This window comes from Cnephaeus nilssonii, assembly GCF_951640355.1.
Source record: "Cnephaeus nilssonii genome assembly, chromosome: 10".
NCBI lineage: Eukaryota > Metazoa > Chordata > Mammalia > Chiroptera > Vespertilionidae > Cnephaeus > Cnephaeus nilssonii.
In genome coordinates, this window is record NC_137081.1 from 9,272,554 (window position 1) to 9,285,150 (window position 12,597).

A 12,597-nucleotide genomic window follows, 5' to 3' on the forward strand; every position below is an offset into this window, starting at 1 on the left:
GTGACAGATGTGATCATGTCACTCCAGCACACACCCGAGGTGGAAAGGTCCCCATTGCTCTTGGGTTAAAGCCCCTGCCCCCCACCTCTCCAGCCACACGTGGTCCCCAGCCTGCCTTCTCTCTCCTCCCCAGCCACACTCGCTTCTTCAGTCTGTTCCTTGTATCAAGGACAGAGGCCTCTGCCGTGCTCCTCCCTCTGCTGGGATCCATCTTCTTTATTTTATTTATTTATTTATTTTTTTATTGGTTTCAGAGTGGAAGGGAGAGGGAGGGGGAGAGAGAGAGAGAGAGAGAGGGAGAAACATAAATGATGGAAGAGAATCATTGATCGGCTGCTTCCTGCATGCCCCCTGTTGGGGATCGAGCCCGAAACCCAGGCATGTGCCCTTGACCGGAATTGAACCCAGCACCCTTCAGTCCGCAGGCCAACACTCTATCCCCTGAGCCAAACCAGCCAGGGCTGGGAACCATCTTCTTTCATTTCCTCACCTAGTTAACCCCTACTCACCTTTCATATTTTAATCATATTCAAGAAATGAATTGGGTACTTTGTTCTTGCATAGTGTGAGGTAGCAGGCGTGTAGTGGTGAACCGGACACAGGTCCCTGGTCTCAAGGAGTTGACGGTGGAGCAGAGGAGAAAGACAAACACTGATGTCAGTTTTAAGTGCTCAGCTGACTCTGGGTTATCCCTGTGCATCAATGGAGCAAACTTTTCTAACTTAGCCCTAACCGTTTCTTAAAGTCAAAGGAGGTATGCGTGAGGCTCCAGCTATAATCATTCATCGTGTAACCAGTCATTCATCGAACACCTTCCATGTGCCAGGCACCACTGGGGAACTAAAGAAATAGTGAGCCAGTCGATCTTTGCCCGCATGGAGCTTACGTTTTACTGGGGAAACCAGACAGTAAACAAACACACAATATAATTTCAGGTGAAACAAAATAGAAGAGTAAGGGGCTAGAATGCATGGCGAGAGTTATTGTAGAATATTTTTATAGAGTTTATTGAGAAGTTTTCTCTGGGTGTTCACATTTAAGCTGAGGCCTCAATGAAGAGAAGGAGCAAACATAAAGCTGGTGATGGCATGTTCAAGGCAGAGAACAGCTAGTGCAAAGGCCCTGGGGCAGTTGTCCTGGATTTAAAGTCGGCAGGGACTGAGTAGCCCTCAAAAATAAATCATCTTCTGAAGCCTCTGATCTTGCTTCTCGGATAGAAAAACGTGTAGCTGAAAGGCTGTCATTGTTCTCACTGGCAGAGAGATAAAAGAAACCGAAATCTGTGGCTGCACCCCTTATCTTCACATCAGCGGGGTGAAACCTGGACAGTCCTTCCAGTCCACAGATTTCCTGGCAGCTCGCCTCTGTCGCCATCCAGCTCTGTTCTTCAGAGCTTTAGAAATGATGTTCGCTCACACAGCAAGGCCTCCTGACCTCCTTACAGACCGGCCGCCTTACAGACCGGTATCCTTAAGGCATCCTGGAACACATCTGAGCCTGCATCAGAATTTACATTTGATCCAGCTACAACAGGGTTCATAAGTTGAAATATATAATGATTCTCACTGCCACACAATATTGTACTATACCCCCAAAAAAGTTTTAAAGGGTAGACATTAACATTCTTTGCATTTGGCCTTTGAATGCTGTTGTCAAAACACAGTTTGATCTGCCCAGCCAGGGTGGCTCAGTGGTTGAGTGTTGACCTAGGAACCAGGAGGTCATGGTTTGATTCCGTCAGGGCACACACCTGGATTGTGAGCTCGATCCCCAGTGTGGGGTGTGCAGGAGGCAGCCGATCAAGGATTCTCTCTCATCATTCATCTTTCTCTTTCTCTCTCTCTCTCTCTCTCTCTCTCTCCCCACCCCTTCCTCTTTGAAATTAATAAAAATACAATTTTTAAAAAAACACAGTTCTGACAGGTGGGAAGATGAGAGGATCAGAATGTCTGTGACTAGAACATGAGCACTGGAAAGTCCTCTTTTAATAAGCTCCTTATGACCGCAAGGTAAATAACAGCCTATTCCTTAAACAGAAATGACTGTTTGACAGTACTTTTCCTCTTGGAATGAAATAATATGTGCATTTAAATGCACGTAACAACACTGTGTAAATACAAGTCACTGTACATATTAGAGGTAAGGTCTCCGGCAAGTACTCCTCCTGTCAATGACCTTCTTCCAGACGCGCCCTCCCCGAGGCGTGAAGTGTCCACACTCCACCAGGTGGACCTGGCCAGGGCAGAAAGCAGCTCAGGACGAGCAGCCACATTTTCCTGGACACTTAGCTTCAAGCTTCAGCAAAAGGCAGGCGTTAGGAAGAAGCCGGAGCATTTTTGCTTAGAAGTGCCACCTGTTTACTTCCGTACCGGCAGCCCTTCCTGCCAGAGGTGGATGAGGCTGTCCCGGGGCAGGCAGCCTGCTCCCTGCGCTCCCCCCACCCACGCCCCATGCACAGCCGCCCCCCCCGCCCCCCGCCCCCCGCACAGCCGCCCCCCCCGCCCCCCGCACCATGCACAGCCGCCCCCCCCGCCCCCCGCACCATGCACAGCCGCCCCCCCGCCCCCCGCACCATGCACAGCCGCCCCCCCGCCCCCCGCACCATGCACAGCCGCCCCCCCTCCGCCCCCCGCACCATGCACAGCCGCCCCCCCGCCCCCCCACGCCCCATGCACAGCCGCCCACCCCGCCCCCCGCACCATGCACAGCCGCCCTCCCGCCCCCCGCACCATGCACAGCCGCCCCCCACGCCCCAAGCACAGCCGCCACCCCCCACCTCCCACCCCCTCCCTGCCCCATGCACAGCCGCCACCCCCCCACCCCCTCCCTGCCCCGCCGCCACCCTCCACCCCCTCCCCGCCCCAAGCACAGCCGCCACCCCCTACCCCCCCCCCCCCCCCCCGCACGTGGAAAGGCGCAGTCTCCCGGCTGCTCTGCTGAAAGCTACGCCACGGTGACGGGCAGGGCCTTCCAGGGCACAAACAGGCCTGCCACGTGGACTCCGGGAGACAATGACTCAGGGCCACCCAGCGGAGCCGCCCACGGAGCCGCCCTTCCTCGCGTGCTGCGCCCACGCCCGCTCCAGTGCCTTAGGAAGAAGCCGGAGCATTTGTGCTTAAAAGTGCCACCTGTTTTCTTCGGTACCGGCAGCCCTTCCTGTGTGTGTGAGTGCACTCTCACTCACACACACACTCACACACACACTCACACATGAACACTCACTCACACATGCGCACACACTCACTCACACATGCACACACTCAGACACGCACACACACACACACTCACACACACACACTACACACACATGCACACACACTACACACACATGCACACACACTACACACACTCTCTCACACACATGCACACACACACTACACACACACACTCTCACACACATGCGCACACACACACACTCACACACACACACACACACTCACACACACGCCGTCTTGGAGGAGGTCACTGGCGCTCTCGCGGGCTGTGAAACTGGTACCAGGTGGAGCATGCCTGTCCCAGGAGCAGGGACTGACTCTGTTCTCCTCCAGGCTCGGATCCAACTCTTGCCTGCAGGGGCCTTTCTTACCAGATACTGATAAGTGGGTGGCTTATCAGATGCTGTCATTAAATGTGTATGTTTGTGTCTAAAAACTGTCCTACCTGGTCCCTGGAAGGTACTCCTTTAGGCGGAGACTCAGAGGAAGAGGAGAGAGGGGGGAAGGAGGCACAGCTGAATTCCCGCAGATGAAGAGAGGGAGTGAGTACGGCAGAATGCGGACAGAAAGAGGTCTTCTCTCCGGAGGGAAAGCGGTCACAGGCACTGCTTTAACTCAGTCAGGACATGCCTGGAGCAGGAGGGACCGAGGCTGGCATCTCAGCCCTCCCTCTCCTGACTCATTTACTCTCTCTGATCACTCCACGGCCTCGTCTATAAAATGGGGGGAGATGTGTGGAGAGAATAATTGCAATGACTTCACAGGGTTGTTGTAAGGTTTAGGTAAGATAACATGGGAAAAGCATTTATCAGTTGACCATACATAAGAAGTGGTCAATATACGTTGATGATGATGATGATGATGATGCTGATGGAGTCTGAAGTCCCCAAGAGCACCATCAGTTTCAGAGACTGGCTAGATGGACTCACAGAACTTCGGATGCTGTTCTCGTCCTGGTTTTGGTTTCTTCCAGTGAGAGGATGCAGATTGACGTCAGCCCAGGGAAAGGCAGATACTGATCTGGGTCCCAAAGCAAAGGGGACTCCAGGAACCCGTTATATTTCATTACAGGCGCCCTATCTGCCTTTCCCTGGGCGGACGTTAGTCTGCATCCTCTCACTGGAAGAAACGGTGGGAGCTCCCAGCGCCTCGCAGGGGCGCTACACAGACAGCGCTGCGCTCTCCCCGCAACAAGGTGGGAGGAGGTACACAGAGTGGCGACAACCTGGGAAGCTCACCTGAGAATTGGCATTCTGGGTCCTTCTAGGGAGCAGTGACATAGCATAGGTCCCCTGCATCGCTGACCTGAGTTACTCAGTGTCGGCCATGCCCCATGGCCCAACACCTCAGGGAGGCAGACACTCTAATCAGACAGATCCTTCCAGGGTTCCTGTGGGTGTTATCTCCCAGGAGCTGGTCGAGGGCTCTTTCTTTGGAATGTGCAGAGGCTGGCAAGCCAAGCCTGCGGAGTTAATCCTTTACTACACAATGACGACGATGAAGAGGAGGAGGAGGGATTCCGGACTGATGGCAGCTACCACTGACACTAGGCCTTGACACCAATGAGACCGATACAGACACATCTCAGAAGCTGAGATTTAACTAAAAGTGGACTCCGTCTTGATGGCCATTGTGAACATATTGCCTTCATTCTAGTTATCAAGAACCAACCAGGGAGGAGGAGGAGGAGGGGGGAAGGGGTCGATGGCACCAAGCAAGAGAGAAGATAAAGGGAAGGTCGCCAAAGGCCAAGAAAGAGCAGCTTAAGTCCCACCTCTGGGTCTCTGAAACCAAAAAAAGAAAAAAAAAAGAAAGTGATGTCCTCATTCAAGGAGCTAGGGAGGAAGTCAGACCCAAGAAGGCCGAGGTAGCAAGATAATGAGTATTGATCTGGGTCCCAAAGCAAAGGGGACTCCAGGAACCCAGGTCTGGTGGAAAGAAAGGAAGCAGGTTTTGGAAGGGACTAAACATCGCCATCACCTTTAGCAGGAGAGTTGACCTGAATCGACCTCAGACTAGACTGCGGAGCTTTGTCCAGCGTCCAGCCCGCCCAGCCAGGCGGAACGAGCTGATTGTAGATAAGATACCCATGGCAGCAGCTAAGTAGAGAATCGGGGACGTCTCTTTGAGAAGGGCAAACCTAGCTCTCCATTTATATTTCATTACAGGTTAAGAGCAAACAGTAAGAATAGAATTTGTTAAGTTATCCTGATAGGAGTTGGGTGGTTGTTTTGTGTTTTTTTTTTTGTTTGTTTTGTGGGTGTGTGTGGTTTTTTTTTGTTTTTTTTTGTTTTTTACTTCTTTTTGTACTTTTGTGAAATAAATATTAGGAGAAAAGCTTTTTGGAACCCTCATAACTTTTCATTATTGATGGGAGGTTTGTGCTTTTACACCTGTGTAACTAAAAGTCAACTCTTTGGACCAAAAACAAACAAACAAACAAACAAACAAAAAAACGTAACAACAGCAGAGGCAAGGAATGTAATTTCTGCTTTTTTGGCTAAACTTAAGGGCGAGCATTCCCAGCAGAGGAAACAGGAATTGAGGACCACAAGAAGGAAGGATTCACAAGTCAAGATCTTGGGGCTTGAAGGCCAGGCTAGGGAAATGCGCCTGGGTTTTAACGGGCAAGGGTTCTGGACAAAAACCATTTGGCTGGAGTTACAGCCAGAGCTGCTCTCAAAGCATGGCACAGGCGTCCTGGTCCCTAGGCTCCAGCACAAACAACTCTCAGCCTATCCGCTCCCCTTCCCACCCTCCCTAACCCCGCAAATGTGTTCATAGGATAAATAATTCTCTGGGAGATTCACATCTTGGAAGCAAAAAGGATAGATCACTAATATAGAGTGCCTTCTTACTTAGCAACGCGAAGTGCAGCAGGTATCACAATACCAGACCCCACTGTCTCTTCGGAGTTGACCCGAGAGAGGAAGGGTATTCCCCAGGAGAATCCTGCCTCCTCCCATCAGAAAAATTCCCCCAAACCTACAGATCTGATATGATTTTCCTGGTGAAATGTCACAATGGTATTATGATATTAAGTTTCGAATTTGCTTTCTTCCTTAGATCCCAAGAGATGACCCTAAGACATTTAGACCTTGGTCGATCCCTATAGCATAACACTGCTGTCATTTCTCTAAAAGGTAAGGTCAATAAGCTGAAAGATAATTCCTCAGAAAGAAAAACTGATCCAGTCCTTTGTGTTGTATGGAAATTTATGATGACACAAGTGTGTAAGTCAAGCTTCTTTTTTTAATTTGTTTAAAATATGTTTTTTATTGATTTCAGAGAGAGGAAAAGAGAGGGAGAGAGAGAGAAACATTGATTTGTTGTTCCATTGATTTATGCATTCATTGGTTACTTGTACTAGTACCTGTCCTGACTGGGGATAGAACCTGCAAATGTGTTGTATCGGGACCATGCTCTAACCCTGTGGTCGGCAAACTGCGGCTCGAGAGCCACATGCGGCTCTTTGGCCCCTTGATTGTGGCTCTTCCACAAAATACCACGGCCTGGGCGAGTCTATTTTGAAGAAGTGGCATTAAAAGACGTTTAAGTTTAAAAAATTTGGCTCTCAATAGAAATTTCAATTGTTGTACTATTGATATTTGGCTCTGTTGACTAATGAGTTTGCCGACCACTGCTCTAACCAGCTGAGCTAACCGACCAGGGCTCATTCAGCTTCTTATTTTATAAATGAAGATGTGGGGGCTAAGGGAGGATAAATAACTACCTCAATGTATTTATTCATAGCCATAAAGCTTACCAGTCCAATTTTTCAACCATTTATTGTTCTTCTCTCACACAAAGTCGAAGGATTTACACACTTTTATAATTATTCTCTTTTCTTCTTTTATCAGGTGTTTCAGTTTTCTCCAAGTGAAAAGATGGCTTATGAATCCTAACTGGACTCTACACTGATATTCTTATACTGATGTGAAGAAAAAAAAATGACACAAAACTTAGAAACATTATTCAAGTCTGATTATCGTAACAAGATGAATCATTATTTACAAATCATTAATTTAGACTTTCTAGCCTACAGGCCACCAGACCACCACTGCAATAGTCACAGCAATCAAGTTTAATGCTAAGTTGTTTCTGACACTATCATGTCAATATTGCTGTAAAAGCAATTTTTTCCTTTGAATCCATCCAGGATAATTGCACTGTAATATAGGCTACAATCCTAGAATGAAAGACACTTCTTAGTAGATAAGCATGTGATTACTTTTCCCGGGGATGTGTTTGATTCAGTGGCCACAGGTAGGGACACACAGAGTTCTACAATGTTTGATTTTATTTTGTTTTTACTATGGATTAGCTATGGGTCCGTGTATGTGCATTTGACAACAAAGCAGTTGTATTTTCCTCATTGTAGATGAGCTATTCAACTGCTTGATATTCTTTTGGAATTTGGAGGGCAAAAGCATTGTAAAAATCATTTTTAATGTGGTAACATAAAATCCTTTTACTTCTAAAATCTGTTTCTAAAAAACACCTGATCTGGTATTAGAGTTTCAGAAAAACTTCATTGCTCCATTTCCCATATATTGAAGTGGGTAACACAGAGCAAAAAAAAAAATCTAAATTGTAATCACTCCGATGTTGAAGCTGAAAACATGCAGGGTCCACCAAATTTTATTCCTGTTTTAGAGGCCTTCATGGAAGGAGAAATCAGCAAATGAATTATTCCGTATTTGACCAGAAAGTCAGGGAGTAAACTGACACTCTGTCAACCAGAATTCATACGGTCAGGCTCACCAAGCCTTCCACTACAGTGACTCCTTGAAGCGAATGAAGGATAGGCCGAGCTGACAGCGTTTGGTGATTGGTGAGAGAAAGTAAACATTAGACATGCCTCACAGCCTGGAGGAGGTTGAAGGTCATGCCCTATAGCCTGGAGGAGGTTGAAGGTCACGGGAGGCACTGGGCCCATGTGATTGAAGGGACTGGGACACAGCTGTTCACAGGCCCATTCGCTGACTTTGGAGGCTCTACTAGGACACAGGAGTCCAAAGGAGAAAGTGGGACAGGAGCACAAAGAGAAAGGAGACAGGAGCAGAGGGGTCATGGACAGGACAAAATTTACGAAAGATTTTTGAACACATGAGCAGAAGAGTTGGGGAACTTAGTGGGAGCAGCCGGGGTGAAATAAGTTGAAATAAAAAGATATTTTAGCCCTGGCCACGGTGGCTCAATTGGTTGAGCATCATCCCATGCACCAAAAGTTCACTGGATTTATTCCCAGTCAGGGCACATACCTCCAGTTTATGGGCTCAATCCCCGGTCGGGGCATGTAGAAGGCAATCAGTGTTTCTCTCTCTTTCCCTCTCTCTCTCTAAAATAAATAAAAACATATTTTAAAAAGATTTATTTCTTTTCTTAAAGATGTTTTAAAAGCGTAAGTGAAGCCTTGGCCCACACAGCTACTACAGAGAGAGCCCAGGAGTGAACAGCAAACAAAGGCGCGCTACCTGGACGGCCCTTTGTTACGATCTAGTACTACTTTGGACTTGAGAGAGAGCAGGCTTTCTTTCAAACTAACCAATCTCTTTCCTAATCTCCTGTGGGCTTGTGCGCATCCTCCTCCATCCCCTCCAATCTTTCCCCAGGTTTTCCAGGCTAGACTCCACCCCTTTTAAGTTGCCACACGCACCAGCAATGGAATTGCCACTGCTGTTTTTATTCCTCCCTTGGTAATCACAGCTAATGACTGGTAGCTGATTCTTCCTGCCCACTTCCGGAATAAAGTCCCCTGGGTGGAGAATGCACCGTCCCCTGGAAAGCCTGTGAATGCGTGGCTTCCTAGTAAATCAGGTTTAATGCCCAAGTCCATTTGCTCCCTTCTTAACTAGCTACTTATGCTAACAGTACATGCACATGTGTGTATGAGTGTGTGTGTGTATACATATATATGTGTATATATATTGTGTATATATATGATATTTAAGCCAGGTTCATAAGGTGTTCTACAATCCTTTGTAATGTTAACGAAAAAAAACCATTGAAACCTGTAAAGAATTTTAGTGAGTTTATTTGAGCCAAACTGTCGACATATGCCGGGAAGCAGAACCTCAATGAATTGAGATAATGCTCCGAAGAATGGTGGGTTACATCTGTATTTATACATTGCCATCAAAGGAGGGACATAGGTGGGCTACATGAAATTCATTGGTGACGGATTAAGGAGGTGGGATAAAGTCAAACGGTGGGAAACCCCTGGGATTGGATAAAAAGTAAAATGATGGACACATACTTAGGTGGGTACAGGAACAATTAACATGATAATGAAGGAATTTGTGGTATCTGTCCTGGCGCCCACCACATCTGGTTGTGCCCCAGGGGCTCCAGCAAAAGAGGAAGTTACAAGTTACCCAGACATCTCACAGATAGGTTATCTTAGAGGCAAAAAGGCAAATGGGCTCAGGAAAGATCTAAGTTGATCGTTGTCAGGGAAAATATCGGCCTAGGACATGACTGCCCACCATAACCTGTTTGTAGTTAAATATTTAATTTTCAGACCATCTTTTGTGGTTACTTTAGGTCTCTGAGTTTTCAAGACTGCCACACAGGCCTCCCCTGAGCTTGTCAGGTTAGCAGGTGGCTTCTTTCGTTCACAATCCAAAACATAGGAATATAAATACTTTTCCCAGATCATTTTCCAAGGTAAGCAATGTGCTTTTCAAAACAGACCCTTGGCATCTTCCTAGTTGCTGGAATAAAGACCTATTGCTACTTGCCCTTGAAAAGGAAATATCTATTTCCACCACCAAAGTTAAAAATAGTAACAAGTTCACATGCAGCACCTAGCACCTTTCATCTAAATAGGTTAAAATTTGCCTGGCCAGCGTGGCTCAGTGGTTGAGCATCGACCTATGAAACAGGTCACGGTTCGATTCCCGGTTGGGGCACATGCCCGAGTTGGTTGTGGGCTCGATCCCCAGTGTGGGGCGTGCAGGAGGCAGCCGATCAGTGATTCTCATCATTGATGTTTCAATCTCTCTCCCTTCCTCTCTGAAATCAATAAATGTATATATTTTAAGAAACAAATAAATAGGTTGAAATTTTACATCCAAAAGTTCTATGGGGAACTTGGAGCAATGGCAAAGTGAAGAGGTCAGCAAATCTGTCTCCAAAAATACTATAAAACTGGCCAAGTGTCCCAAACTACTATTCCAGGACTTCAAAAATCAAGCCAAAGCCAACAACAAATAGAGAAGTGTTTACTTATGAAAAACTGCTAAACTTTAGGTAAAAACAGGGGTCTATGGCAATCTTTTCTGGAAGGAAATAATAAAGATTGGAGTGGACTGACCTGCTCACTCCCCAGATGCCCTTCGAGCCCCAGCACCACCCCAGGTGCGGCTGGCCAGGGAGCAGGAGGTTGGCTCCAGGGCGTGTCCGGCTCACCCAGTCCCACCCCAACGGCCACCTTCTAATTAATTTCCTTTCAATGTGCATGAATCCATGCACCAGGCCTCTAGTTAATATATAAAGTGCTTAGAAGAATGCATGACACATGTGCCTGCCATATAAAAATAGCTAATATTTTTATCAGTGAAACGGTGTATCTCTAACAGACTGGAAGTGAGAAATACAGTTTGGGGAGAAGAGTAAGCAATAGTACTAAGAGTTTGTAGTTTGGTGTTCAGAGGAGCTACCAGATTTAGTTTGTTTGGGAGTTTGGGAAAAAGGCTAGACAGAGATTTAACTCCTTTTTTTTTAAAAAAAACAGAACATGATTATATTTAATACACAAGTTTGATACAACCAAAAAGTAAAACATCAGAGCAAAATAGTAACAAAAAACATGTTATTTCATTTGCAATGCATGAGAAATGGTTAATATCTTTAGTCATAAACAAGCTCTTAAAAACCAGTAACATACACTATAATAATGCAAGGAAACTGGAAAAAATAAAATGAAAAAATACAAGTGATGGTTAAGCATTGAGCATATATGATTTTGCTGAGCAGTGATGAAGAAGAATCTCTGCAGTACCAGTGAGCAGAATAAAGACACTGACACCTAATATTCTACAGTTTTGAACAGTGTTGTGCAGTTTGAACTCTCAAACAGTGGGAGGCAGATTAATGAGAAGCATCAATAATGAGGGGGAAAGCTAAGTTTTGAACCTATATATAAATTGAGTATTTTTAGCCAGAGCAATTCCAATTCATTGGAATTATTTCAACAAGTCAGTTGAATAAATTCAAAAGGAATGATATAAAAGCATGTTTAATGCAGAGAAAGTGTGTGGCCAGTGTAAGCGCCTAAACACTACTTGCCTATCAATGTCTGAGCACTTCCAAAAGGGTGCACACCAACCATTCGTAGTAGATGATAGTGTAGAGAGTACAGTCAGTCGTACGGTGAGATCTGACTCTTGTCACTTCCCTCTGCTTCTCACATCCATCTCATCTCCCATCTGTCTCCTTTGTCACACCAGCCTCCTTTGGTTTAACAGGTCAGGCCCTTCACACTGCTGATAGAGCCTGGAAGGGCACAGAGTCTGGACTCAGTAAGTATTTAACAATTTAATATTTGAATTTGGAACTCTTTTAAATGGAGAGAAAACTAAATGCCTGGAAATGTATGAGACTTCGGTGTGTGGTGGGTAGCCATGGCCCGAGGCTATAACTTCTTTGGTAAAAGGTTAAGCCAGCCCTACTCATTGTTCTTGTGCATCTAGGTTAACACACCTTGAAATGCCAGAAGTAATCCTCTTTTCCAGACCCCTCAAAGGAGTAACCATCCTCAAGAAAGCACATAATTTTGTTAACTTCCCTGTAATCCAATCCCCACCTTTCTTTTTCCTGTTTTCATGTAATCTTCCTGTCATCCCCTCCTTAATTCCAAATGTATAAAAGAAACTTAAAAACTGTCAGAGGGAAGGAGGCAGGGGGTGGGGTGGGTGGGTGGGGAGAACTACCAAAGAAATTGCATGCTTATATGCAGAACTATGGACACAGACAATAGGGTGGTGAAGGCCTGGGGCAGCAGGGGCAGGCTAGAAGGGGTCAATGGGGGGAAGGGGGGATATATGTAATACTTTCAACAGTAAAGGTGGAAATAATAAGATAATGAAATGCAAAGAAAAAAAACAAGATAAAATGTTAGGTTAAAAAAACAGCTGTCATTCTCTGGAGCATTTTCGATCTTGCTTCCCAACACATGGCATCAGTTTGGCTCACATAAACCCTTATAAAAATTCCCTGAAGGTATGGACATTTCTTATGTCCATTGCACATATAAGAAAGCATGACACAAAATAAAAGGTGTGAGTACAGAAAAGAGGAACCCAGCAAAGACCAAGTATTGGGGGAGGTAACAAGGACAGTTGGAGTGACATTTTAAGGTCATAGGTAACAGCTCCTT

General features: G+C 46.1%; 1 protein-coding gene across 1 annotated transcript in view; it reads left to right on the top strand.

Annotated features, from left to right (window-relative positions):
• The window catches only part of LOC307106092 (aldehyde oxidase 2), a 58,819-nt gene extending 51,332 nt beyond the window's left edge, over positions 1-7,487 (top strand). The window contains exons 33-34 of the mRNA XM_079782167.1: positions 6,282-6,358; positions 7,076-7,487. Coding sequence (XP_079638293.1) covers positions 6,282-6,335 — 54 coding nt within the window. The 3' untranslated portion in view covers positions 6,336-6,358; positions 7,076-7,487. The remainder of the gene's footprint in view (positions 1-6,281; positions 6,359-7,075) is intronic.
• The last annotated feature ends 5,110 nt before the right edge of the window (positions 7,488-12,597 follow it).